The 26,799-nt window shown below is 52.0% G+C and overlaps 2 protein-coding genes across 2 annotated transcripts; both read left to right on the top strand.

Moving 5' to 3' along the window:
* Positions 1 to 714: 714 nt before the first annotated feature.
* Positions 715 to 22,344, top strand: CD300H (CD300H molecule). Its single transcript, XM_033182058.1, has 10 exons — positions 715 to 1,555; positions 2,957 to 3,020; positions 4,708 to 4,931; positions 13,524 to 13,893; positions 14,747 to 14,868; positions 15,036 to 15,172; positions 16,444 to 17,270; positions 17,952 to 18,290; positions 20,478 to 20,589; positions 21,714 to 22,344. Exons 1-3 carry the CDS (start codon positions 1,180 to 1,182, stop codon positions 4,892 to 4,894), a joined length of 627 nt encoding a protein of 208 aa, XP_033037949.1. The 5' UTR covers positions 715 to 1,179; the 3' UTR covers positions 4,895 to 4,931; positions 13,524 to 13,893; positions 14,747 to 14,868; positions 15,036 to 15,172; positions 16,444 to 17,270; positions 17,952 to 18,290; positions 20,478 to 20,589; positions 21,714 to 22,344.
* On the top strand, positions 17,138 to 22,385 carry CD300C (CD300c molecule). Its single transcript, XM_033182057.1, has 4 exons — positions 17,138 to 17,270; positions 17,952 to 18,290; positions 20,478 to 20,589; positions 21,714 to 22,385. Exons 1-4 carry the CDS (start codon positions 17,183 to 17,185, stop codon positions 21,859 to 21,861), a joined length of 687 nt encoding a protein of 228 aa, XP_033037948.1. The 5' UTR covers positions 17,138 to 17,182; the 3' UTR covers positions 21,862 to 22,385.
* Positions 22,386 to 26,799: the final 4,414 nt, after the last annotated feature.

The following is a 26,799-nucleotide window of genomic DNA, read 5'->3' as shown; positions in this document are numbered from 1 at the left end:
TGCAGAGTGGATGGAGGAATGAGAGAGGGGACTGGAAGAGGGAGAGTAATGTCAAAATATTGGAGAGGGCAGAGGATCTGGAGAAGAGGCCCAGGACATGCCAAGGCGGGTGGGTGCTGCAGAGAAGTGGGGATGGGAAGGAAGCTCTGATGGGTGTCAGCGTGGAGCTGAGCCCTACAGATGTTAGGCAATGGCTAGTGTTGCCACAGGATTCTGTCCCAGGGGAAAAATCCAGGCATAAATGTCCTTGAATCACAAGAACAACCCCTTTCTACGTGGCTGCTTGATATCCCCACGGGCAGCCCCCATATTCTCTGTGACCAGACCTGGGAACAGAAGGTCTCATCTATATGGGCAGGGACTGCAAGTGTGAGGCCCACAGATGATTTGGGAAGGAGGTAGAGCCAGAAGCCCCAGGCTTCCTCCTTGCCCTCCGTACTGGGCTGCTTCTGGTTTTTCCTGGTTCTCAATATTATTTCCTTTCCTATTTCATCCATCCATCCATCCATCCGTCTGTCCATCCATCCGTTCATCCATCCATCCGTCCATCTGTCCATCTATCCATCCATCCATCCATCTCTCCATCCATCCATCCATCCATCCGTCCATCTGCCCATCTATTCATTCATCCATCCATCTCTCCATCCATCCATCCATCCGTCCATCCGTCCATCTATCCATTCATCCATCCATCTCTCCATCCATCCATCCATCCATCCATCCATCCATCTCTCCAACCATCCATCCATCCATCCGTCCATCCATCCATCTATTCATTCATCCATCCATCTCTCCATCCATCCATCCATCCATCCATCCATCTTTCCAACCATCCATTTATTCAGAGTGTACTTAGTGGCTTCATTCAATCTTTGGTGTTCAATGAAGACAGGTGTTTCTTCTCAGGACTGACACTTTTGGGGGACCCAGAACCTGTCTGAGGCCATCGAGGTCAAGCCTCTCCCCCCTCTAAGGTGGGAGAGCCCACCCAGGCTGGGCATGGCCTCTGGAGTCTCGGCCTCCCACACCGGGCATCTCCTTGGCTGTCCCCCTGGAAATAGCCCGTAGCTCCCTGGTTCCTGACTGCTCCCTCCTCCAGCCTCAGGCGACACTGGGTGTGCAAAGGACCTAACGCTCAAGGTTCCACTGGTCCAAGCTCTTCCAGGTGAAGACGGGGAAATGGGCTTGTGTTTTCCAGGCTGTCTGACTGTGAGTGGCCCCAGCACCGTGATGGGCACCGTGGGGGAGTCCCTGAGTGTTCAGTGTCAGTATGAAGAGAAATACAAGATGTTTAACAAATACTGGTGCAGACAACCATGCTTGCCAATTTGGCATGAAATGGTGGCGACCAGAGGGTCCGAGGGAGTGGTGAGGAGTGACCGAGTGGTCATCACGGACCATCCTGGGGACCTCACCTTCACCATGACCTTGGAGAACCTCACAGCAGACGATGCAGGAAAATACCGATGTGGGATTGCAACAATACTGCAGGAAGATGGCCTGTCTGGCCTCCTGCCCGATCCCTTCTTCCAGGTTCAAGTGCTGGTCTCCTTGGGTAAGAGCCTCTTTTCTCAGGCATCTGAGGCTGTCTCTGCAGAGCAGCCATGGAAATTTTGGCTCAGGAGAGAAGAACTGGGCCTCGTGTGGGGGCCTAGTGTGGTGCATCGGAGCAGGACAGAGTGTGTTGTGTGAATGTGTGTGGGAAATACATGTGTGAGTGAGTGGGAGAGTGTAAGGGTGTTTAAGTGTGTGAGTGTGAGTTGTGTGCAAACATGTAAGAGTGAGTGCCGGTGTGAAGGTGTATGCGAGAGCAGGTATGTGTGAGTGTGTGTGAGTGTGTGAGAGCAGGTGTGAGTGCAAGAGCTGGTGTGTGAGTGAGTGTGTGAGAGTGTGTGTGACAGCAGGTGTCTGTGAGTGAGTGTGTGAGTGTGTGTGAGAGAACAGGTGTGTGTGTGCAAGAGCAGGTGTGTGAGTGTGTGAGAGCAGGTGTATGTGAGAGAGTGTGTGAGTGTGTGGAGTAGGTATGTGTGAGTGAGTGTGTGAGAGCAGGTGTGTGTGAGTGTGTGAGAGTGTGTGTGACAGCAGGTGTCTGTGAGTGAATGTGTGAGTGTGTGTGAGAGAGCAGGTGTGTGTGAGTGTGTGTGAGAGTGTGTGTGACAGCAGGTGTCTGTGAGTGAATGTGTGAGTGTGTGTGAGAGAGCAGGTGTGTGTGTGTGCAAGAGCAGGTGTGTGAGTGTGTGAGAGCAGGTGTATGTGAGAGACTGTGTGAGTGTGTGCAGGAGTAGGTATGTGTGAGTGAGTGTGTGAGAGCAGGTGTGTGTGAGTGTGTGAGAGTGTGTGTGACAGCAGGTGTCTGTGAGTGAGTGTGTATGTGAGAGCAGGTGTGTGAATGTGTGTGAGAGCAGGTGTGTGTGAGTGTGTGAGAGTGTGTGAGAGAGCAGGTGTGTGTGAGTGTGTGCGACAGCAGGTGTATGAGTGTGTGAGAGTGTGTGAGAGCAGGTGAGTTGCGTGAGTGCACATGTGAGAGTGTGTGTGCAGGTGTGAGAGTGTGTGTGTGACAGACAGTGTGTACTGGAGGGTAGTGGCGGTGTGTGGATACACTGGCAAGGAGGGGGGGTTTTGGAACCTAAGCCTAACTGACCTTCAGCACATCGATTTTCAACGAGATGGGGGACACCAACATGGAAGAAGGTGGTCATCCTCTGGTCTGAGTTTATAAAATGCCCACCTGGCCCCAGAGCAGGGCAAGGCATCCACTGGGACGGGGTTGGAGGGGGATGCTCTATGACTCTAGCCGGGCTTCGGTCTGCCTATGGGGAGATGATGGTCCTAGAACATCTGTCCAGTTGACTTCTTGAGCGTCTTATGCTTTATGAAGCCAGAACCATGCAGGCGGCAGGTACTCAGCTGGGAAGAGTCAGGCATAGGGCACTGAGCCTCTGTTCTTTATCCTCAGCCTCCAGTACTGAGAACTCTGTGAAGACACCTGGATCTCCCACCAGGCCCAGCCAATGCCAAGGGTAAAATGCACGTGTCCCAGTGTCTTTTGCCATGTGTGTAGCTTCTTTTGTAGGGTGGAGCTTCCTAGACACAGGTTTCCTCGATTATTCACCCACTCAACAGGTATTTATTTGTTATGTGTCAGAAACTGGTGGAGATTCTGGAGATGCAGCAGTGAACAAAGGGGCAAGATTGTACTCTTGAGGAAATTGCAAATAGGTAGATTCAGACAGTGGCCAGATGGATAAATAGATAGATAGACAGACAGGCAGACAGACAGATAGATGGATGGATGGATAGATAGGTAGATAGATAGATGGACAGATGGATGGATGATAGAGATAGAGATATGATATGACAGATGATAGAGATGGCTGACTGGCTGGCTGGATAGACAGATGGAGATGATCGCTGTAGAGAGAGATACGTAATAGAGACAGATAGATAGATGATAGATCAAGGAAATATGTCAACTAATGATAATGACTATGCAGGAAAATAAAGCACATGTAAAAAGATAGGGTGTCAGGGTCTGTGGGAAGCTGGTGGGGCATGATTTGGGCTATCAAGGAAATACAAGATATTCCACGCAAACAAAGAACAAAGGGACTGTCTTAGTTTGGGTTTCCTCCAAATCAGGTCCTGAGACAGGGACTTAGGAGCAATGTGTTTATTGAGAGGTAATCTCAGGAAGTACATTGAGAGAGCAGAAAATGAGACCAGGAAAGGGAAAGGGAAATGCAATGTACTGGAATGGAGGGGTTAGCACTGTAGTAACTGAACTCACTGGAGCTTAGTCCCTCTGGGCACCCTATGAGAGATTGTGTAGAAAGTTCCTCAGAACTGGAGACAGAATCTTCCAGGCAGAAGGCACTCCTGGGGGCATGAATTCTGTGGCCCATCTGGCCTGCTCTGCACAGGAAAATGTGTGCACTCCTGTAGATAACCTCAGGCAGAGAAGGGGAGCTTGAGCTGGGAAATCTTTGGTGGGGCCAAGACTGCCTGCAGCTGCCAGGAGCTCAAGTGGACAAAGGGGATATGGGGCAGGGTGCCAACAGGGTTTGTTACAGGGGCTTGTCTTAGAAAGGATAGGGGAGGGCATCAGACAAGCCCTACAGGTGGAGGGCTGGGAAGGTGGAAAGATGGCCCGTTTTGGGGAGAAAATGCAGCATTTGAGAAGTTGGAATGGGGGCAGTGTAGTGGGACCCACGGGGTGGGAGGATTGGCCATGGGCTGAGCTTGGAGAGGTCACTCCTTGGGGTTGAGATGGTTAAGCAGTTTAAGCGAAAGAGCTGTTCTCGTGATCATATTTAATTTGAGTGAAGGTGGTTGTAAAGTAATATTTCATCCTTGAGGTTGTTCCCAGCAAGAGCGGAGTTCCTGCAGGCGTCAGTGGCTGAGGAATCTGTTCTGGAAGTTGTTTCTGGGAGCCAGTTCCTGCCTGGGTTCCCATATCTCTCTTCTCCTCTATTCCTCACCTTCCGGCATCTGTTGGGTCCTGACACTCAAGGTTAATTCTGAGCTGAATGAAGGTCAGGAGCCTGTGACCCTCAGCATGGAGCTGCCTGACCCTGGTACCCACCAGGCTTGATGCTGACATTGAGTTTGAGGGCACAGGACCAGACGTCGAGGGAAGGCGGGGTGAGGCAGAGCCTGGGACTCCCCAGAGGAGGCAGCTTACTACTGGTCACTCTCTCGGTCTCACAGGTCCCTGCCCAGCTGTGCCTACTTCCTGCTTCTCCCACTCCTGAAGGTGCCTCTGCTCCTGAGCATACTCGGTGCTATCCTCTGGGTGGACAGGCCTTGGAGGACTCCTTGGACAGAGTCCATGAACAGGAGAACTTGCCACACCCCACACCCACTGGAACCCTGTCCGGAGAAACAGCCCCTCTGACTGCAAAAAGGACTTCTGACCCTGAGCCTATCGCCAGGTACTTTTTAAAAGTTAAAAAAAATGTAGGCCGGGTGCGGTGGCTTACACCTGTAATCCCGGCACTTTGGGAGGACACTTAACATGAGATCACGTGATCTCTTAACAAATTTTAAGTGTACAATACAGCGTTGTTGATTACAGGGACAGTGTTATACAGGAGATCTCCAAAAGTTATCCATCCGGTGTTTCTGAAACCTTATGACCACTGGCTTAAGAGGTCACTTAGGGTTTCTTCAGAGACTTTTGAATAATTCTACTCTAATTGGATTGCTTCTCAGCTTCTGGGTCCCTCCTATCCCAAATATCTTGATCCTGGCCACCACACCAATGAGGACTAGTTCCATTGTTTCCTGATGACCTCTCCAGGCTGAGTCCTATAACCTGGTCTATACCCCAGCCCCATTCTTGTCATTAGCCAGAGCTATCTGAGTAGGGATCACCACATTGCCCTTGGAGCCAACCAGATGTGGATGCAGACATTCAAGGGGCCAGGAACCAGGGCCCAAGGTGCAATCTGGGTCTGCAGCCCTGTGGGGAGTTCTGAGCAGAGCAAGTTTCATCCCTAAAGACAAGTGCCCAGGGCAGGGGGTGGAACCAGGCAGGAGAAAGGAGGACACATTGGATCCTGGTCCATGGCTTCTGCTCTGTTGAGAAGCAGCACACACACTGCACGTTGAACTTCTTAGTTTTGGGAGAGAAAGAGACACCCAGTGTCCCTACTGAACATGTTCACCTAGACTGGAACTTGGTTTGGTGACAATCTTCAATGCTTCTTACTATCTGTGAACAAGGGAAGCAGCTCTTTGAAGCACTAACTATAATCAGTGCCAGGAAAGGTCTGAGGGAAGGCAGCTGTGGGGATAAGAAACAAGGAGAAAGGGGTGCAGGGGCAGGAAGTGGGTGGAGTCGCTGGGTCTATCGTGCAGGGTGGGGGAGCTCCCTGGAGTCGTTTGGCGCTGGCTTAGCCTCTCCTGACATGATGGGCTTAGGATCACTTTCCCCTGGAAAAGGCAGGGAGGTAGGACCAGGGACTATTTCATGTCTCTCTTGGATGTGCCACAGTTTCCCAACCTTGCCATGCACAAACTTTGTCTATTGACTTTCCCCCACATCTTTGTCTCTGTCCCACAAATCTGTTCTTTTTCCACGCTTTCTTTCCATGATAGTTGCTGCAACCCAAGTCCTTTAATCTCTTATTCCTCTCTCCTTTATCTCTTGTCAATCCTTATATAAATCTCTCCAATCTTCCCATTCCCTCACTTGCCCTGATGCCACCATAGTCCTCTATCCACTCAATACTACGGTGACTTCCCACTTTCTTCCCAATCCCTCTTGCCACCTTTTCTCTTTCTTCTACATAATGCAACAAGAGAGCAACTTGACATGGGTCTGCAGTAGTCATGTCACCTCTTGTTCCATGTTCTTCACGTGAAGCACACTGTATTAGGCTGTTCTCACGCTGCTGATAAAGACATACCTGAGGCTGAGCGTGGTGGCTCACGCCTGCAATCCCAGTACTTTGGGAGGCTGAGGCAGGCGGACCACCTGAGATCAGGAGTTCGAGACCAGCCTGGCCAACATGGTGAAACCGTCTCTACTAAAAGTACAAAAATCAGCCAGACATGGTGGCAGGTGCCTGTAATTCCAGCTACTCAGGAGGCTGAGGCAGGAGAATTGCTTAAACCTGGGGGTTGCAGTGAGCTGAGCTCATGCCACTACACTCCAGCCTGGGTGACAAGAACAAGACTCCGTCCCCACCCCACCAAAAAAAAGACATAACTGAGACTGAGTAATTTATAAAGGAAAGAGGTTTAATTGACTCACAGTTCTACATGACTGGGGAGGCCTCACAATCATGATGGAAGGCAAAGGAGGAGCAAAGAAGGAGGAAAGTCACGTCTTACATGGTGGCAGGCAAGAGAGAGAAAGCATGTACAGGGCAGAGGACCTCCCCTTTGTAAAACCATCAGATCTTGTGAGACTTATTCACTATCATGAGAACAACATAAGACCTGCCCCCATGACTTATTTACCTCCCACCAGGTTCCTCCCATGACACGTGGTAACTATGAGACCTATAATTTGAGACTGGAGGGAGGACACAGCCAAACCATAGCACCCACTGTCCTTGCTTGGCCTACTTGATCTGAGGGGACCCAGCCACTGGTTGGTTCTTCCATTTCATCTTGTTGCCCTGTCCCCATGTGGTCTTTATGTTCTAGCCACAGTGTGCATCCCTCCCCAGGGCCTTAGCACCTGCTGTTCCTCCCCCGAATCCCTTCCCCCAGATCTTCTTACCTCTGGTTCTTTCTTCTCCTTTTGGTTTCACCTACCTGATGTTGCCTCCTCTGAAAGGCCTCTGTGATCATCCTTCGCAGGGATCATCCCAATTGTCTTGATTATGGGTCCCTGTTTATTTCCTCCACAGTTTGCCAAATGATGTTAATGTGTTTCCTTTGGGTGGTTTCTATCCATCTCCCTTTACATCACAGTAGCATTTGGGCCAGCTTCATTCACCACGAATGCCCCAGCGTCCAGCTACAGAGTATGGTGACATAATGGTTGGCATAAAAAAAAAAATACTTGCTGAGTGAGTAAATGAATAAGGATTGGATGTGGCTGCAGAGGCTGGCCCTGGGCAAGTGTGGCCCAACTATATTAGATATCTGTTGATGCATAACAAATTCCCCCATGACTTCATGGCCAAAAACAGCAAATGTTCATTATCTCACGGTTTTGAGAGTCATGAATCGGGGAGTTGCTTAGGTGGGTGGTGCTGGCTCAAGATCTGTCTTTCATTAAGTTCTAGTCAAGATGTTGGCCAGGGCTGCAGTCATCTGAAGACTGGACTGGGGCTGGAGGATCTGCTTCCAACGTTGCACATTCATGTGGCTGGTGGTGGGAGGCCTCAGCTCCTTGCTCAAAAGAGCTGCTTGTGTGTCTTCTAGACACAGCCACCAATTTTCCCCAGAGAAAGTGATCCAAGAGAGAGCAAGGCACAGTACATTTGATGGCTTATCCTTAGTGAGGAGAGAGAGAGAGATCCTCTCATATTGCTTTATATTGTTTTGTACTCAGTACCTGTTTTAAGAAAAAAACAAGGAAGTAAACCAAAGACAGCAGCCCAGTGCCCAAAACCAGACCTTGGCCTGCCTGGCCTAAACCCGGTAGTTAAAAATCAACTCATAACTTAGAAACTGATATTATTCATAGATTCCAGGCATTGTATAAAAGAACGTAGTGAAACTCCCAGCCCTGTTTTGTTTCTCTCTGACCACTGGTGCATGCAGCCCCTGTCACATGCCCCCTGCTTGCTCAAATCAATCACGATGCTATCATGTGAAATCTTTAGTGTTGTGAGCCCTTAAAAGGGACAGAAATTGTGCACTCTGGGAACTCAAATTTTAAGGCAGTAGCTTGCCGATGCTCCCAGCTGAATAAAGCCCTTCCTTCTACAACTTGGTGTCTGAGAGGTTTTGTCTGCAGCTCCTCCTGCTGCATTAGAAGTCATAGCCCATGGCCCATATCTATGGATCATAGAAGCCCACCCAAATACCATATGGAAGGAGACTCCTCAAGGGTGTGGGTGTCTGATCCGGGTGGCTAGGTAGGCAAGGATAGTCATTTCCTCAAATTTTGCTGAGCTGTACATTTACGATTTGTATTATTTTGTTTGTATGTTATACTTGCATCAAAGAATTTAAAAACCAAAACCTGAAATTATACCTCTGAAAGTTTGTTTGACTTTCTTTTTTGGTTATAATTTATTGATCTTTTTTCTACCTCAGGAAGAGTTTACATGTATTAATCTCTCCTCCTTCCAGCTGCCTCACCAACAGCTCTGACAGAGTAAAGAACCTGACCAAAAGCATACAGTATAAGTGATGGTGTCAGCATTTCTCTGGCACTAATGCTCTAGAGTCTCTTCATTGGACCAGGATACTGAAGAGGACAGAGTGGCCCAGGGATGGCAAAAGGGAAAAGCAGAATCCTCAGACCCAGGAAACAGAACGAGAAGGGTGTGTTAGGCGGAGGGGGCCAAGGTGACCCAAACTGAGAAACTCCAGGGAGTCACTGTTTTCAAAGTCCTTCCACCCATCACTCTCTCTCCCTCACCTCTCACTTCCCCAGTCCTTTTGCTTTTCAGGAAACACTTCACAACTGAAAGCAGCCTCTGCTGGTCCCTGGCTGTGCTGACAGATTGAAATTTGCATCAGGGAACCAGTGCAAAGGCAATGGTGATTTGACAGTGCACATTTGGCTTTAGGTTTGAGTATGTGTGTATGTGACCCTGTGGGAATTTCTTTCTTTTCTTTTCTTCTTTCTTTTTCTTGAGATAGACTCTTGTTCTGTCTCCCAGGCTGCAGTGCAATGGCTCGATCTTGGCTCACTGCAACCTCTGCCTCCCGGGTTCGAGCAATTCTTGTGCCTCAACTACATGCGCATGCCACCATGCCGGCTAATTTTTGTATTTTTTGGTAGAGACAAGGTTTTGCCACGTTGGCCAGGCTGGTCTCGAATTTCTGGCCTCAAGTGATCCACCCTTTTCAGCCTCTCAAAATGCTAGGATTACAGGTATGAGCCACTGCGCTCAGCTATTTTTTGTTTTTTTTAGTAGAGATAGAGTTTCACAATGTTGGCCAGCCTGGTCTCAAACTTCTGGCCTCAAGTGAACTGCCTGCCTCAGCCTCCCGAAGTGCTGGGATTACAGGCGTGAGCCACCGTGCCCTGTGGGAATTTCTTTCTTCAACTCTCAAGCCTGCACATGAGGACCTGACTCAGGAAGATCCACATAGAAACTCAGGAAGACGGCCAGGCGCGGTGGCTCAAGCCTGTAATCCCAGCACTTTGGGAGGCTGAGACGGAGGGATCACGAGGTCAGGAGATCGAGACTATCCTGGCTAACACGGTGAAAACCCGTCTCTACTAAAAAATACAAAAAAACTAGCCGGGCGAGGTGGCGGGCGCCTGTAGTCCCAGCTACTCGGGAGGCTGAGGCAGGAGAATGGCGTGAACCCAGGAGGCGGAGCTTGCAGTGAGCCGAGATTGCGCTACTGTACTCCAGCCTGGGTGACAGAGCGCGACTCCGTCTCAAAAAAAAAAAAAAGAAACTCAGGAAGACTCTGGCCAGGGAGGCCCTCCTCTCACCTGCAGAGTGACCTCCCCACAGACATTGCCCGGCGTTGATAAACTGTTTGGGTTTCAAGGCCTGCCACAGAGAAACTTAGAACACAACGCCTAAGAAGTCAACAAGCTGCACATTCAACATCATACAGCCATCCACTGAGGAAATTGAGTCCCTTTCTTTTTTGCAAAGGAAAAAATAATTAAGCAAAGATAAAAGTTAAAGCCCAAAGTTACTGTCTTTCCTCGGGCTGGAATCAGAAGCATCTGCTTTATTCCTCTCTGGCTTTCAGGGCCTCCCTAAGGTCCAGAGAGGCCTGGGCCACTTCTATTTGAGAGAGAGAGATATATGAAAAAAACAAGGTTACAAAAATTGTGGTATATTTTAAATGAGAGAAGTTCACAGATCAATTTCTTGGTACACAAAAAGCAATAAAGTATCATTAATTGAGCTATAAAAAAGAAGATTGTGGCTGGATGCGGTGACTCACACCTATAATCCCGACAGTTTGGGAGGCTCAGGTGGCAAGATTGCTTGAGTCCAGCAGTTTGAGGTTGCAGAGAGCTATGATTGTGCCACTGAACTCCAGCGTGGGCAGCAAAGCAAGACACTGTCTGCTGCAGGGGGGGAAAAAAGGACACTTATAAATGTGTGGGTTCAGCACTTCTGCCAACCAGCCCGGCAGTTTGTGAAAGGAAAATAAATCTCCAGACCCCACAACCGCCAAGTCAAAGAGAAAAGCCAAGCTGCGAACTGTTTAGAACAAACCTGCCTCCCGTTCTATTGCTAAAAAAGATAGCTACTAAGATTAAAAAAAAAAAAAAGCTATATACCTGTCATGCGTGTCCGTGTGAAGAGACCACCAAACAGGCTTTGTGTGAGCAATAAAGCTTTTTAATCACCTGGGTGCAGGCGGGCTGAGTCCGAAAAGAGAGTCAGCGAAGGGAGATAAGTGTGGGGCTGTTTTATAGGATTTGGGTAGGTAAAGGAAAATTACAGTAAAAGGGGGGTTGTTCTCTGGCGGGCAGGAGTGGGGGTCACAAGGTGCTCAGTGCGGGAGCTTTTTGAGCCAGGAAAAGGACTTTCACAAGGTAAGGTCATCACTTAAGGCAAGGACTGGCCATTTTCACTCCTTTTGTGGTGGAATGTCATCAGTTAAGCCGGGCAGGGCATTTTCACTTCTTTTGTGATTCTTCAGTTATTTCAGGCCATCTGGGCCTGTACGTGCAAGTCACAGGGGATGCGATGGCTTGGCTTGGGCTCAGAGGCCTGACAATACCGCTCTAACAGCTTGTTCACAAGGAAATTCCTTGCGGACAAAGGACAGATGTAACTCAATGTCACCCCTTTACTCTCTGAGATAAATGTATGTCTGATTGCTTCCTTTGGAAAGGCTAATCAGAAACTCAAAAAAATGCAACTGTTTGTCTCTTATCTACGTATGAGCTGGAAGCCCCCTCCCACTTTGAGTTGTTTTGCCTTTCTAGACCGAACCAATGTACATCTTACATATTAGGTTGGTGCAAAAGGAATTGCGGTTTTTGCCATTAAAAGTAATGTTGCCCAGGCTGGAGTGCATTAAAAGTAATGGCAAAACTGCAATTATTTTTGCATCAACCTAATATACTGATTGATGTCTTATGTCTCCCTAAAATGTATAAAACTAAGCTGTGCCCTGACCACCTTGGCACATGTCGTGAGGCCCTCCTGAGGCTGTGTCATGGATGTGCCCTTAACCTTGGCAAAATAAACTTCCAAAATTAATTGAGACTTGTCTCAGATACTCTTGGGTTTACAGGTTGTATAATTTAATGTAGGTCTGGCACTGGTTATAGTTAGTGCTTCAAAGACTGCTTCCCTTGTTCACAAATAAGAAGCATTGAAGATTGTCACCAAATCAAGTTCCAACCTAGGTGAACATGTTCAGTAGGGACCCTGGGTGTCTCTTTCTCTCCCAGAAGTGAGAAGCTCGACATGCAGTGTGTGTGCTGCTTCTCAGTACAGCGGAAGTCATGGGCCGGAATCAGCTGTGTCCTCCTCTTTTGCGCCTGGTTCCACCCCCTGCTCTGGGCACTTGTCTTTAGGGATGAAACTTGCTCTGGTCGGAACTGCCCATTGGACTTCAGACCCAGGTTGCACCTTGGCCCCTGGTCCCCGGCTCTTTGAGTCAGGGGGTGCCTGCACCGGCCCGGGGAGCTTCTCTCCTGAGCTTTCTGCAATCTTCCATCTCCAGCCTCAGACTTGAGACAGAGCTGGACAAGGAAGCCGAGAGGGGAAGAAAGCAGAAGTGGGGCTCAGACCCTGAGAGAGGGGACTCCACCTTGTCCTACCAGAGCATGGTGCAGCGACAAGTGACATCTGAGAAATGACCACCAGGGATCGGGCTGCTTGATTACTGGCAGCTCTGTTCCCCCTGAATGTCTCAAATGGGTGGGTAGACTCTGGACATGGAAGTAGGGACATGGAGAGAGGGTGGGAGGACAGAGGAGCACCCAGGAGCTGTCAGTGGCTGCCTCACCAGCTGAGCGCCAGGCTCCAGGGCACAGCGCAGGTGAGTCATGTCCTGCTGCATCCTCGACAGAGGAGGCGCTGGGTGAGAGATGCCTGTGATTGTCATTGCCACAGTTATCCAATCCGAAATGCCATCTTGATGCACCACACATACAATCATAGAGGCATGCACATGCACACACATGCATGCACACACATGCATGCACACACATGCACACACATGCACACACACATGCATGCACACACACATGCACACACATGCATGCACACAATGCATGCGCACACATGCACGCACATGCACACACATGCACACACATGCACACACATGCATGCACACACACATGCACGCACACACACGCATGCACACACATGCATGCACACACACGCATGCACACACATGCACACACACACATGCATGCACACACATGCACGCACACGCATGCACGCACACATGCATGCACACATGCATGCACACACACGCATGCACACACACATGCACACACGCATGCACACACATGCATGCACACACACGCATGCACACACGCATGCACACACGCATGCACACGCATGCACACACACGCATGCACACACATGCATGCACACACATGCACGCACACATGCATGCACACACATGCACACACACGCATGCACACACCTGCACGCACACGCATGCACACACATGCATGCACACACATGCATGCACACACATGCATGCACACACACAGTGTTTTCCCAGTCCATGCCCTTCCTGTCTCCACGGAAACCTCCCTCCCCATTCCCACCTCTGCAGGGAGGGAGCTACTCACCCCTTAGTTCAGATTCCTGGATGGACAAGCGCTGTCTGCCTGCCACTGTTTCCTCTACAACCTGAGGGTCCGAGAGGCCCTGATCCCAGAGCATCCCCGACCCAGGCCAATCGGAGGAGAAGCTGGGACTTGGGCTTGTGTTTTCCAGGCTGTTTTGCTGTGGGCGGCCCCAGCACCTTGACAGACACCGCGGTGGGGATCCCCAAATGTGCAGTGTTGGTATGAGGAGGAATACAGGACTTTCAACAAACACTGGTGTGGACAACCACTTTTTCTACTATGTAACAAGACTGTAAAGGCCGGAGAGTCAGAGGAAGTGAGGAATGGCTGAGTGTCCATCAGGGACCATCCTGCAAACCTCAGCTTCACAGTGACCCTGGAGAGCCTCACAGAGAAGGATGCAGGTGGAGACTGGTGTCGGGTCAATAGACTATTGCTCCAAGAATTTCAAGATCTCATCTCCCAAGATCTTGTTTTCCAAGACCTCATCTTCCAGGTGGAGGTGTCGGTGTTCCCAGGTGAGCCACCCTTCACTTAGCACCAGGCCTGTCTGAGTCTAGGACAGGTTATTCTGTCCCTGAAGAGAGAAATGGGAAGAAGTGTGTGAGGTTGCAGGTCAGTGACTTAGGACATAGTGTGTGTGCGTGCATGGGTTTACAGTGTGTGTGTACGCATGCACAGGTGTGTGTGTGTGCATGCACAGGTATGACGTGTGTTTGCGGTGTGTGTGTGTGCATGCATAGGTGTGGTGTGTGTGTGTGCATGCACAGATGTGTGGTGTGTTTGTGTGTGTGCACCCGTGTGTGTGTGTGTGCTGACATGCAAAAAAGCACATGTGCATCTGTTGTTCGAGACTCCTCTGTGTGCCCCACCCTGAAAGCGTCTGGCCTTGTGGGTCCACCGGCCTGGCTGACATTTGGGGTTGAGTGGACTCGGGTCCCATCATTCAGGGAGGACCCCACTGACTGCCTGTCCTTAATCCCATCCTCACTCCAGAACTGCCATGCCCAGGGCCCCGGCTCCGCAGTCACTCTGGGTCACGCTTCACAGAGTTAATGTCACCCCTCCCCCCTTGGCTGGGGTGGGGTCTGCATCCAGGTCTTCTTTCCAGAGACTCTCATGTTCCCCTAGAGAGCAGGCTGACTCTCACATCTGAAAGTGCTCACCTGGCTATGAAGTACGTGGGGATAAGGCTAGGAGGGGTCCAGGGCCCTGGTCCAGCCTGGGTGTGGCCGTGGAACATGTTGGACTCAGGGCATCTGTCCAGCATGTCCTGAGTGACCGTGTCTCTGGAAATCAGAGCTGAACAGGTGAGGATGAGTGGGAGACTCAAGCGAGGTCACCAAGACTGACCTGTGATGCCCCTTGCAGCCCTGACCCCAGCCTCCAGTCCCAGAGCTCCATGGGCACCTCGGGTCCTCCCGTTACTTCCCAGAGTGCACCTGGCCCAGCTCAACCAGACAGGACAGCCCTGATCCCAGCCCACACCCTGGGTAAGGTTCATGCCCCCAGGACTGCAACGTGAGCAGCCTTTCCTGTAGGCTGGGGAGAGATGGGACGGTTGTGTATCCCTTCTAGTCCCTTCTGGTCCCTTCTTTGCTCATGCCTCCCACACCTAATGTGAAGGTCCTACTAAGTGCCAGCGCTCATGTCGGGATAGGGTCACAGCAGGGAACCACCCAGCCACTGTCCTGCTCTGGTGGAAGTTGAGTTCTGCCAGGTGGATTCACACAGTGAACAGATCAGCACAGAGGCAGACAGACAAATACAGCAAAGTCTGATGACTGCTGGGAAGAGGTATTTGTGCCTTGGGTTTGGGTAGCATGTAGGTGGGTGTTGGAGTCTCTATTTCATTGACAATGATCAGAAGAGGGTTTGTGGATTAGAGGACATGAGCGTGGAGACCTGCAGGGTTTGGGAGCAGGGCACTCTGGGGACTGGAGGAAGAGGGGTCCAGGAGGAGGGAGGAACGAGGCAAATGTCCTACAAGGGAGTCTTGGGATCCGGCCAGGCCAGGGCAGGGGGCAGGAGCTCTGGTGTCCAGTGACCCCAGCCCTCTGCCTTGCTTCCTTTGCAGTCCTGGGCCGGAGTCTTATCCTGTTTGATGAGCCCAATCCTCTGAGGAACTGAGAGCTGAGCTGACAACAACCATAAATTTTACAGGCTGATGTTTGCAACCAGAGGGCAGGTGCCAGTTACTTGTGAATAACATGAATAGTCCTGACCTTCTTGGGAAACGATGGCCATATGTGTGTGTGTCAGGGATCACGCTGCTGATTCTGGGGAGAACGGAAGGGGTGGGCATGAGCAGAAGGGGAGACCAGGTCAGCCCATGGTGGAGCCAGGATACTTCAAAGCCAGGCCCAGGCCAGACCTGAACACTGGGCTAATTGGAAGCCCTGGGATTGCACCGGGCTGACGACAGTCCCATGATGTGAGTCTGGGGGCATCAGCACCAACGACCCCAGTGCACACTGTGTCCCTGAGTGTGTAAATAGAGGGAGGACAGGGCAGGTCGAGGGTTCAGGGACCCCTTCATGGTGCCAGGTACACCCAGACTCCCCTGTCACTCTCCACTCAGCCTTATGGCTGTGTGCACATACTGGTGCTATTGACTCCGATAGGAAGAAAGGAACGGAAATCTATAGGAGGGTTGGGAGAGTCAAGGATATGCTTAAAGCATGAGAAGGTGTAGAAGGAGTGATGCCCTCTGGGACAGACAGGAGGCAAACCCTGCACCTGACCTGCCTTCTTGCCCTTTCCAGGGTAGACACCCTAAGTCCATCATGTCAGGAGAACCAGCCATGCTGAGTGTGGACAGACCTGGGTCTCTGCCTCCTGGGAAGGCCTGTCCCCCAATGTCTGCTCCCCAGGGAGGCCCCTGGCCATCACAGTAGACCCAGGATAGACACCAGCAGCCACTGCTCATGACAAGCTGTCCTCTCAGTCACCAAACCGCCCTCCGTGCGCGCTGGGGTGTGTGCTGGCTCAGTCGCAGCCTCATATTGACCACAAAGTCCCACTTCAGCATCTTCACGCGTCTGGACTCTCTGTCTCTCTATTCTCAGTTCTCTGCCCTGATTCTCACTGGGGCGTGGATTTCGGCAAGAGACAAGATGGAAAAGGAGAGTCTCAGGTGGGTGATGCCGCTCTGTGTCTAGGTCTGGGGACAGGGGCACAAGAAGAAAACTCCCCAGGCCTGTGGGATTTTAACCTGCTTGGGGACTCAGCACCAAAAAGGGACATGCAGATAGTGTCTGGGTTCATAGTGCTGACTTCTGAGGCCAGAAGAAGAACTCGGGGTCTTAGGGGCAGAGCTCTCAGCAGGGACCTAGCTGAAGATTAAGGGACACAGCCTCTCTCTGGTCACCTCCAAGGCTAAAGAAGATGGCAGATTTAGCTTCCAACCACAAGATTGTCCATCCTGACCAGGAAGTGACATGTCGCGGAGGGTGGAGCAGCCCCTGTGGTAGGAAATGGCCCGGCTTGGCTCTGCCTTCTGCTGTGTGAGTAACCCACTGAAGCCAGAAGCTGTGGGCTGTGGGGAAGTGGCTGCATTCCCACCCAAGGGACCCTGAACTTTGCCAGACTTCGGGGTTGAGAGGAGCCACTAGCACAATCCCAGAGCTGTCAGCACCGGCGTCAGCCCAGGCGGCTCTCTCCCTGAGCTTCTTGCACCCTGACCCTCTCCAGCCTCAGACCTGAGACAGGGCTGGACAAGGAAGCAGAGAGCAGAAGAAAAGCAGAAGCAAAGCTCAGATCTGCTGGGAGGAGGCTCCATTTTGTCTCCTCCTGGGGTCTTGCACAATGGCAGGTGACATCCGTGTTACAGGAATGACTGCCAGGGCCTGGGCCTCGTGGCGGCCTTCAGCTCTGCTCCTCCTGCTTGTCCCAGGTGAGTGGGCCGGCCCTGGACTTGGGGAGCTCTGTCCCGAGTGGGAGAGGGCAGGGCGGGGTGCAGGCAGTGGAGTAGCGGTCACAGAGGGGAGCAGGGGTGGGGAGAGGGGAGGAGGGCAGAGGAGCACCCAAGAGCGGTCAGCAGCTGCCTTCCTAGGGGACAGCAGGCCGCAGGGCACAGCGCGGGGGAGGCCTGTTTCTCTGTGCCCGAGACAGGAATCCCTGGTGGGTGGTGATGCTGTGACTGTCATTGCCAAAGTTATCAAATCACAAATTTTACCCGGGATGATCACACACGCAGTCGCACTCACACACATAGTCTCACACACACACACACAGTCACACACACATGCAGTCACACTCACACAGCCACACTCACATGCACACACAGCCACACTCACATGCACACACAGCCACACTCACATGCACACACAGGCCTGCACACATCCAGTGTTTCCCTAGCCTGCCCTTTCCAGTCTCCATGGAAACTTCCCACACCCTTCCCACCTCTGCACAGAGGGAGCCTCTGACCCTCAGTCTCTGCTCCTGGGTGGACAAAGCCTACCTGCCTGCCATTGGCTTCTCCACACTCCCAAGGTCCATGAGGGTCTGACACTGGGACACCCCAGACCAGGCCCCTCTGGTAAGGAGACGGGACTCTCTGGCTTATATTTTCCAGGCTGTTTTCCTCTGAGAGGCCCCGGCACCGTGGACGGCCCAGTGGGGGGATCCCTGAGCGTGCAGTGTTGGTATGAGAAGGAACATAAGACTCTCAACAAATACTGGTGCAAACCACCACGGGTTCTCCGATGTGACAAGATTGTGGAGACCAAAGGGCCAGCAGGAAAAATGAACGGCCGAGTATCCATCAGGGACTATCCTGAAAACCTCAGTTTCACAGTGACCTTGGACAGCCTCACAGAGGAGGACGCAGGCACATACTGGTGTGGGGTGGATACACCTTTCCTCCAAGAGCTTCATGATCCCTATGTCCAGGTTGAGGTGTCCGTGTTCCCAGGTGAGCCCCTCCTTCCCTCAGCGCCTAAACAGGCTCAGGTTGGAATTGTTGGGGCAGGAATCAGGTCAGAGACGTGAAGCCGACTGTGTGTGTGTGTAAGAGAGAGAGAGGTGGGGGCCAGGGGAACACAGTCAGGGCGTCTCTCCTGGAGCAGCCGGCATGTCTGCCCAGTATTGAAGAAGGGGAGGGTCCGGTGACAGGGGTGCTGAGAGAGCGTTGCCTGTGAAGGAGCCAGGAGCGCACCTGTGGCTCAGCCCCACGGAAGTGCAGCTGCGTGGGGGAAGGGTGGGGCTGCACAGAGAGGCTGGGGGGCCAGACGGGAAGCTGCTGCCCTCAGGGGGAGCCTAAGCACAAGACAGGTCAGATTTGCAGTGTAGACAGACTCCTCTGCAGCAGGGAGGCCTGCAGGAGACCTGGACCCTCATCAGCAGGATGGAAAATCAGGACCATTGGGAGTGGCACCTGCGTCCTGTTCAGAAATGCCCAGTTGGCCCAGGAGGGTCATAGTCCAGGTTGAGGTGTTTGTGTTCCCAGGTGAGCCCCTCCTTTTCTTAGCACCAGGCCTGCCTCAGTCTAGGGCTGGTCATTCTGTCCCTGAGGAAAGAAGTGGAACAGGAGTGTGTGAGCCTGGAGGTCAGTGACTCAGGACACTGTGTGCTGCTGTGTGTGGATGAGTGAGAGTGTGTCTTTGTGTGTGGGCGCCTGCATAGGAGTGTGGTGTGGTTTGTGTGTGTGTGTACACCTGCATGTGTGTGTTGGGAGGGTAGGCACCCACAAAATCACCCTGGCCCTGTGGCTGGAGACCTCCCCGCTGTGTGCCCTCCCTCACAGCCTCAGGCCTGAAACTTTCCTGGGTGGGGTCTGCGAGGCCAGCCCTGACTCTGGGGTCCTTGCTATCTCCCTGTATTGACAAGGGCCAGGTCCACACTGAAGGGCGCCCGCTGTCCCGCCTGGGTCTGACTTGCTCTTCTCCATGCGGAATGGGACCCCCCGATCACCGGCTCCCCTCACTCAAGGCTGTCCCTGCCCTGGGGACTGCATGGACGCCGCCCTGTCTGGAGGGTCCTGAGGCTGCAGCCTCACAGCCCTGTTCTGGGAGCTCCTGCAGCAGCCACTTGAGGACACAGGAAGGGGCCCCAGAGCCCTGGGTGGGGTTCCCATGCTCCTGGGAACCGCATCCTGCCCCGCAGGCTGACCTGTGTGTCCCCCTTATTCTCTGGCACCTTTTACCACAGGAGGGAACCCAGGGAAACCCCAGAAATTGCCCCCTCAGGCAGAGGGACCTGCGGATGGAAATGAGCTCTGAGGCTGGCATGGACCTGAGGGCCCCTCCCGTGCCGCAGACCGCTCTTCCCTCAAAGCCCCGCTCCTGTCTCATGAGACACAAACCCAGTGGTCTCAGTGTGGTTGCTTTTCCATCGTTTTCTTCTGACAATGTCCCAGAAGCGTCTTCTGAGACATCAATGTCTGAGCGTCTTCTTGTTCTCCATTTCCCGGGGGGGACGTGTCCCTCCTGCACCCTTTGTGCTTTCCCATCTAGGAGTGAGGAACTAAGAGCTACCTGAGGGCACCAGGGGCAGGAGGAAAGGGCCCTTATCCAGCTGTCTTCACCGCGGGCCACCACCCAGGCTCCACCAGGTGTCCCCTCTCCAGATCTTTCTTCCTGGGCGTTCCCTCCCCCTAAGAGGATGGTCCAATGGCCTTGTGGGACCGCGGCGTGGCTGCCATTTGGGGCTGAGTGGACTCAGGTCCCATCGTTCAGGGAGGACCCTGCTGACTTCCTGTCCTCACTTCCAGCCTCTCTCCCACCACTGCTGTGCCGCAGTCACTCTGGGTCACCCTTTGCAGAATAAACATCACACCATTCCCCCAGGTTACCCTGTCCTTTCCTGGCTGGGGTGGAGCCTGGAGCCCCGTGCCTTTGCCACAGACTCTTCCTTCCTACTGGTGAGCAGGGCAGCTCTCACATCTGAAATGGCGTCCTGGCTCTGCAGCACCTAGGGATGGGACAAGGAGAGGCCCAGGACCCTGGTCAGGCCTGGGTGTGGCCGTGGGGCACGTTGGACACAGGGCGTCTGTCCAGCACATCATTGATGACCTTGTCTGTGAAAATCGGAGCGAGAACAGGTGAGAGTAAGTGGGAGACCCAAGTGATGTCATTAAGGCTGACCCGTGTTTCAACCACAGCCTCCAGCCCCCAGAGCTCCATGGGCACCTCAGGTCCTCCCACGAAGCTGCCAGTGCACACCTGGCCCAGCGTGACTAGAAAGGACGGCCCTGAAGCCAGCCCACACCCTGGGTAAGATGCCTGTGCATAGGACTGGGCCACGCGGGCAGCCTCTCCACTGCAGGTGATGATTAGGGGACTTGGGTCTCCCTTCGCCCAGTCCCTTCTTTGTTCACACCTCCCACACCTAATGTGAAGGTTCTATTAAGTGTCGGGCTCTTCTTTTGGGATTGAGTCACAGCAGGGAACCACACAGCCACTATCCTGCCCTCGTGGAAGTTGAGTTTTACTGCGTGAATTCACGCATTGGCCAAGTCAGCACAGAGGCTGATGTACAAATACAGCAAAGGGTGATGAATGCTGGGATGAGATGTTTGTCTCTTGGGTTTGGGGAGAGCGTGTGTAGGTGTTGGAGTTGCTGTTTCACGGACAATGGTCAGAAGAGGGTTTGAGGATTTGAGGACGTGAGCATGGAGACCTGAAGGGTTGGGGGCTGGGCACTCTGGGGTCTGGAGGAAGAGGGGTCCAGGCAGAGGGAGGAGCGAGGCAAATGTCCTGCGAGGAGCCTCGGGACCTGGCCAGGCTAGGGCAGGGAACAGATGCTCTGGGGTCCAGTGGTCCCGGTCCCCTCCTCTGCCTCCCTCACAGCCCTGGTCAGAGTTTCATCCTGTTTGATAAGCCCAGTCCTCTGAGGAGCTGAGAGCTGAGCTGTCCATTCATTCATTTCTTCAGCAAGCACTGAAGTTGTAGGGCAGATTATTGGAGACTCAGGATAGGCACCAGGTACTCACTGTGAATGAAACAAATGGTCCCTGCCCTCCTGGAAACGCTGTGTACAGGAGAGTTGACACCAAACAATAACCCTTCGTGAATTCCGGGACCCCAGCTGGGTAACCCTCCATGGGGAACACAGAGGTAGACAGCTGCGTCCTGGACACAGACCCTCCCTGGATCCCTGGCATGACCTCAAGTCCTCTCACGGTCCTGCCCTTCCTGTGTCACAGTCCTCAGGTCAAGGGCAAATCTGAGGCTGAGGGTTAGGGGCCGTGATGCTGAGATGGGATGGACTGTCCAGTGGGGTTGCTTATGTGGTTGGCTGTGGTCACAGGATTGGGACACAAGGGTCAGGGGATGGTGGAGGACACCTGGGCCTCCCCTGGGGAGGTGACTCACTGCCCATCACCGTCTCCCCACAGCTCCCTGTTCAGCAATGTCCGCTTCCTGCTCCTGGTCTTCCTGGAGCTGCCCCTGCTCCTGAGCATGCTGGGTGCCGTCCTCTGGGTGAACAGACCTCAGAGAAGCTCTAGAAGCAGGCAGAGTTGGCCCGAGAGTGAGAATCAGTAGCATCTGCTGTCCATCAAGACCCTGCACTGCAACAGAGCCCCCCTGTGGGACTGGAATGACCTCCTGACCACTCCCTCCCGGGCTGCTCTCCCCGCATCTCCCAGAATCCTCTGTGAGCCTCCTTCAGCCTTTTCCCTGTACCTGATCCTCATGTGTCACACGTGAACCTGATAGACATGGACAACCTGAACTGTGACTCCATGTCTCACCTGCACGCCCTGGACAGCTAAGCCTCAGGCCATCAGCAACGCCTCTGAGTGCCTGATATCCTCCCTGCACCTTTCCTTTTTCTCCAGGAGCCTGGCATTGCTTCCTCCACCGTTTTTACAGGGAGAGGCAGGTCCAGGACTCCCCTGCACCTTTGCCACCATAATCGCCCACACTCCCTGGGTCCAGGAGTGCAGAATATGAGGCTGCTTCCATTTACTGAGTGTGTTGATTCCATGATGCTTTCAAACTTTAAGAAATGACAATGTGTAGGTTTGGGATGTATCAGGCCCACTAAGTCAGACCTGAGTGAGAAATCCATTGTTCCCTGATCTCCACAGGCCTTTGCTGAGAATAGTGGACCAAGCCTCATGTTAGGCCTCTCAGAATGGGGAGTCCCTGCAGAAAAGGATCCAGGATTTCCCCCAAAGCCTGACTACTCCCTCCTTCAGGTAGACGCATCCTGGCCAGTGTCTCTAGGTCCCTTTGGGAGAACTGATAGAAGATTCTCAGTGAGAACTGTGGTAGCATAGCCAGGCCTACCCTTTCTCCTTCTTCAAGGGGACCTGACCTCTCCTTCATTCCAGGGCTGTGGGTTTTAACTGGTGCAAATTTGGAAATGGACTGAGGGCTGTGACTCCTTGATGTGGTAGTTAACTGAGTCTTTTGTTCAGTAGTGTAGACCATGTCTGCCTATACAGATGAAAGAAGATGTTATCATTTGCCTACCATTTCTGTTCCAGGGTTGCCATGATGACCTGGCCAACACCTGTGAGGCAGATGGTTCCCATGAGTCCTCCTGGTCAAGGAGGGCCTCACAGGGGATTCTTACCTTTTTTTCCATTCAACAGATACTTATGGGAGCTTCTGGTGTATCAGACCATGATACACCAGGCAAGGAACTCTGTTTACATTGAGCCCATATTCCAGGTGGGGGATAGAAATGATAAACACATGCAAAAATACATGAATAAGTTCCAGAGGTAAATGTAAAGCACAGAGGTGAGAAGAGCCACCGAGTAAAATAAGAGAAGTGGGGTGACTGCTTTGCAGGAGTGGAGGGGTCCGTTATGAAGCCCCTCTAATAGGCGATGAGCAAGCAGGGATCAGGAGAAAGGAGGGGGTGAGCGCCAGAATCCCTGGAGGAGGAGCCCTGAGGCAGAGAGAGCAGCAGGTGCACGTGTCCTGCCAGGGTAGACTTGGATCTGGAAAACACAAGAAGCAGATCCCTCTCTGGATCCAATGACTCCAGGGCCTGCAGATAGCATTCTCTGTCTCCTCCCCAGCCTGAGTCGGATATGGCACACCAGCATCAGACAATTAAGTTTTCTGAAGGCAGGTAAGACTCAAGAGAGTCATGCATGCATTCATTCAACAGGCAATTTGTTGACTTGCCTTTGGCAGACCCTAGGATGATAGCAAGTCACAGCTGTGACCAAGACAAGATACTGCCCTGGTTCTCCGTGAGCTACCAGTCCAGATGAAACCCACGAACGGAACAGTGATAAACACAAGAGGCAAATGTGAAATGGGTCATGAGGACCCCTAAAAAGGGAGCCACCATAACCCAGGAAGGTCAAGGAACACATCGGCAAACCTGTCAGCTGGAGCCAGGCAGAGTGGGAGGTTGAGGGTCTGGACAAAGGCCCGAGTGGGGAGGGCGGCAGCACCGAGGTGAACCTGGAGCCAGGAGGTGGGAGCCACTTGCCGGGCACTGGGGGCTGCCAGGACCTGTGTGCCGAGGCCAGGTCAGGTGGGTGCCATCCTGTGACAGCAGGAGCCACTGGGAGTTGAGCAGCGCCTCCCCAGGGCCACGTGTGTGTGTCAGGGATCACACTGCTGATTCTGGGGAGAATGGAATGAGCAGAAGGGGACACCAGGTCAGGTCCCCATGGCAGGCCTAGCTACTACCAAGCTGAACCAAAGCCAGACCTGAACATTGGGCAGGTGGGAGGGCCTGGGATTGCGCTGGGCTGACGACAGTCCCATGATGTGAGTCTGGGGGCATCAGCACCAATGACCCCAGTGCACGCTGTGTCCCTGAGAGTATAAATGGAGGGAGGACAGGGCAGGACGAGGGTTCAGGGACCCCTTCATGGTACCAGGTACACCCAGACTCCCCTGTCACTCTCCACTCGGCTTCATGGCTGTGTGCACATACTGGTGCTATTGGGCATGATGGGAAGAAAGGAACAGAAATCTGCAGGAGGGTTGGGAGAGTCAAGGAATATGCTTAAGGCATAAGAATGTGGAGAAGGGGTGATGTCCTCCGGGACAAACAGAAGGCAAACCCTGCACCTGACTAGCCTCCTTGCCCTTTCCAGGGTAAAGACACCCTGAGCCCATCATGTCAGGAGAACCCGCCATGCTAAGTGTGGACAGACCTGGTCCCCGCCTCCTGGGAAGGCCTGTCCGCCATGTCTGCTCCCTGGGGAGGCATGTGGCCATCACAGTGGACCCAGGACAGACACTAGCAGCCGCTGCTCAACAACCACGAATTTTACAGACTGATGTTTGCAGCCACAGGGCAGGTGTCAGTTTATCTGTGAAGAGGACAAGACAGGGCTCCTGCCCTTGCGGGAAATGCCATCTGGAGAGGAGAAGGCATTCAACAGATATCCGGGTTACTGATTTCTGTACCTCTGAAGGGTGTGCTCCTGCACATGAAGGGCTTTGGTAGAGATTCTTGTGGATCCAGGTCCTACCAGGACCCTGGGTGTCCCCTCAGATTGCTGCCATGGCCCTGCCCTGCCTCAGCCCACAGCCCCCAGTCTCAAGGCAATTCTTAGGGTGATAATTAAAGGGCCTTGGTCTTATGTGTCTGGCTGCTATGTCCAGGTTAGTTCTTGATTTTTATGGCCACAGTACTTTGGCACTGGGGATAGGGGCAAGGTGGAGGGCACCAGGGCCTCCCCTGCAGAGGTGACTCACTGCCTGTCACTGTGTCCCCACAAGTCCCTGCTCAGCAGCCTCCACATCCTGCTCCTGACCCTCCTGGAGCTGCTTCTGCTCCTAAACATGCTGGGGGCTGTCCTGGGGGTGAACGGGGCTCAGAGGAGCTCGGTGGGGAGCCAGAGTCAGTTGGATTGTGAGAAACAGTAACTCTGATGCCCATCAATACCCTGCCAGGCAACATACTCCCTCTTACGTATAGGAATGGCCTTCTGACCAACAAATCCATGTTTCTATCAGAAGATTTGGAAGCTTTTTTCTTCTGATGTATCAGACACACAAAAGAATACGTGCACTTTCAACCAAGAATACTCTTTAACCCGTGTGTGCCCACCATCCAGTTTAAGTCATAGAACATCATTCATTCTCATGAAGCCCCAAACTGCTTTCTGATCTTATGCAATTTCTTTTCTATCCTCCTCTCAGAAAACCACATCCTACATTTTATTTTATTATTATTTTTTATAGAGATGGGTCTTACTATGTTACCCAGACTGGATTTGAACTCCTGGGCTCCAGCAATGGTCCCGTCTCAGCCTCTGGAGAGCTGGGACTACAGGCATGCATCGCAGCGCCTGGCTCACTTTCCGATTTTTATGTTCATCATCATCTTGTTTTAAGGGCTTTGCCTTATACATGCATGTGGATTTCCAAAGAGTATATTGTTTAGCTTTGTTTATTTTTGAACTTTCTGTGAATAGTGTTAGGCATTTTTATTTCTAAGCAATCGGATTTTATCATTCAACCTTTCTTTTGAGCAACCTTGTCCTCTTCCTGATTTTAAAGGAAAGATTTTGCCATGGGTTGTAACGGGTTGCTTAGAGGCACCTTTTAATTCCTAGTTTATCATGAAAAATAATGGATTTTAGACAGTGCTTTTTGTGCATCTACATGATTATGTGGGTTTTCTTCTTTATTCTATTAATGTGATTGATTATATTAATTTTTTTAGATGAAGCCTCATTCTGTCACCCAGGTTGGAGTGCAGAGAAGACGATCCGTTACCCATCTAGAAAGAGAAGCGAGATTAAAAGCATTCTTTTAGTCTCCTTCCTTTCAGTATGTGATCCAGGATAAAGAAAACAGTAGGCGGCGTTCCCCCAACTATTTTCTTTCCCTGGTTCCTGGATCCTGGCACTCATTTAAATGTGCTGGCCATGACTGCAGGCATGACCCTCCAAGCCATGGCACTAGAGAAACTAGACTTTTGGGTCTAGTTACACTTGCCCAAGCACCTTAGTCTTTTGTCTTTTATTTCTCTTTGACCTGTGTGACCTGTGTGTGTGTCCCCACCAAAAAAAAAAAAAAAAAAAAAAAGAATTTTAAGAAAAACTACAAGCCAGGCGTGGTGACTCATACCTGTAATTCTAGCACTTTGGGAGGCCGAGGTGGGTGGATCACCTGAAATCAGGAGTTCGAGACCAGCCTGGCCAATATGGTGAAACTCTGTCTCTACTAAAAATATAAAAATTAGCTACACATGGTAGTGGACGCCTGTGATTCCAGCAACTTGGGAGGATGAGGCAGGAGAATCGCTTGAACCTGGGAGGTGGAGGTTGCAGTGAGCTGAGATTGTACCACTGCACTCCAGCCTGGGTGACAAGAGCAAGACTCCATCTCAAAAAAAAAAAAAAAGAAAAGAAAAAAGAAAAACTACATAATTGGGCAAGGTCTCTTTAAGGGAAGGGGCGTGCTAGATTGAACTTTATATCTTGCTATTATTATGGCCTGTGCTAAAGCATTTACCCTTAAAAAAAATGGTTCTGGTTAACTTCTGGA

Source organism: Trachypithecus francoisi, unplaced genomic scaffold (assembly GCF_009764315.1).
Source record: "Trachypithecus francoisi isolate TF-2019V2 unplaced genomic scaffold, Tfra_2.0 Lachesis_group20, whole genome shotgun sequence".
Taxonomy (NCBI): domain Eukaryota; kingdom Metazoa; phylum Chordata; class Mammalia; order Primates; family Cercopithecidae; genus Trachypithecus; species Trachypithecus francoisi.
The sequence above is the reverse complement of the archived record's forward strand: the minus strand, read 5'-3'. Positions and strand labels throughout refer to the sequence as shown.

What these genes read in the sequence shown, in the direction of transcription:
- CD300H (XM_033182058.1), top strand. Translation starts at nt 1,180, where the DNA reads ATGGGCTTGTGTTTTCCAGGCTGTCTGACTGTGAGTGGCCCCAGCACC. An exon ending in TCAAGTGCTGGTCTCCTTGG is followed by an intron (nt 1,556 to 2,956) that starts GTAAGAGCCTCT and finishes CTTTATCCTCAG; the next exon opens with CCTCCAGTACTGAGAACTCT. An exon ending in AGGCCCAGCCAATGCCAAGG is followed by an intron (nt 3,021 to 4,707) that starts GTAAAATGCACG and finishes TCGGTCTCACAG; the next exon opens with GTCCCTGCCCAGCTGTGCCT.
- CD300C (XM_033182057.1), top strand. Translation starts at nt 17,183, where the DNA reads ATGGCAGGTGACATCCGTGTTACAGGAATGACTGCCAGGGCCTGGGCC. An exon ending in TGAGGTGTCCGTGTTCCCAG is followed by an intron (nt 18,291 to 20,477) that starts GTGAGCCCCTCC and finishes TTTCAACCACAG; the next exon opens with CCTCCAGCCCCCAGAGCTCC. An exon ending in GAAGCCAGCCCACACCCTGG is followed by an intron (nt 20,590 to 21,713) that starts GTAAGATGCCTG and finishes GTCTCCCCACAG; the next exon opens with CTCCCTGTTCAGCAATGTCC.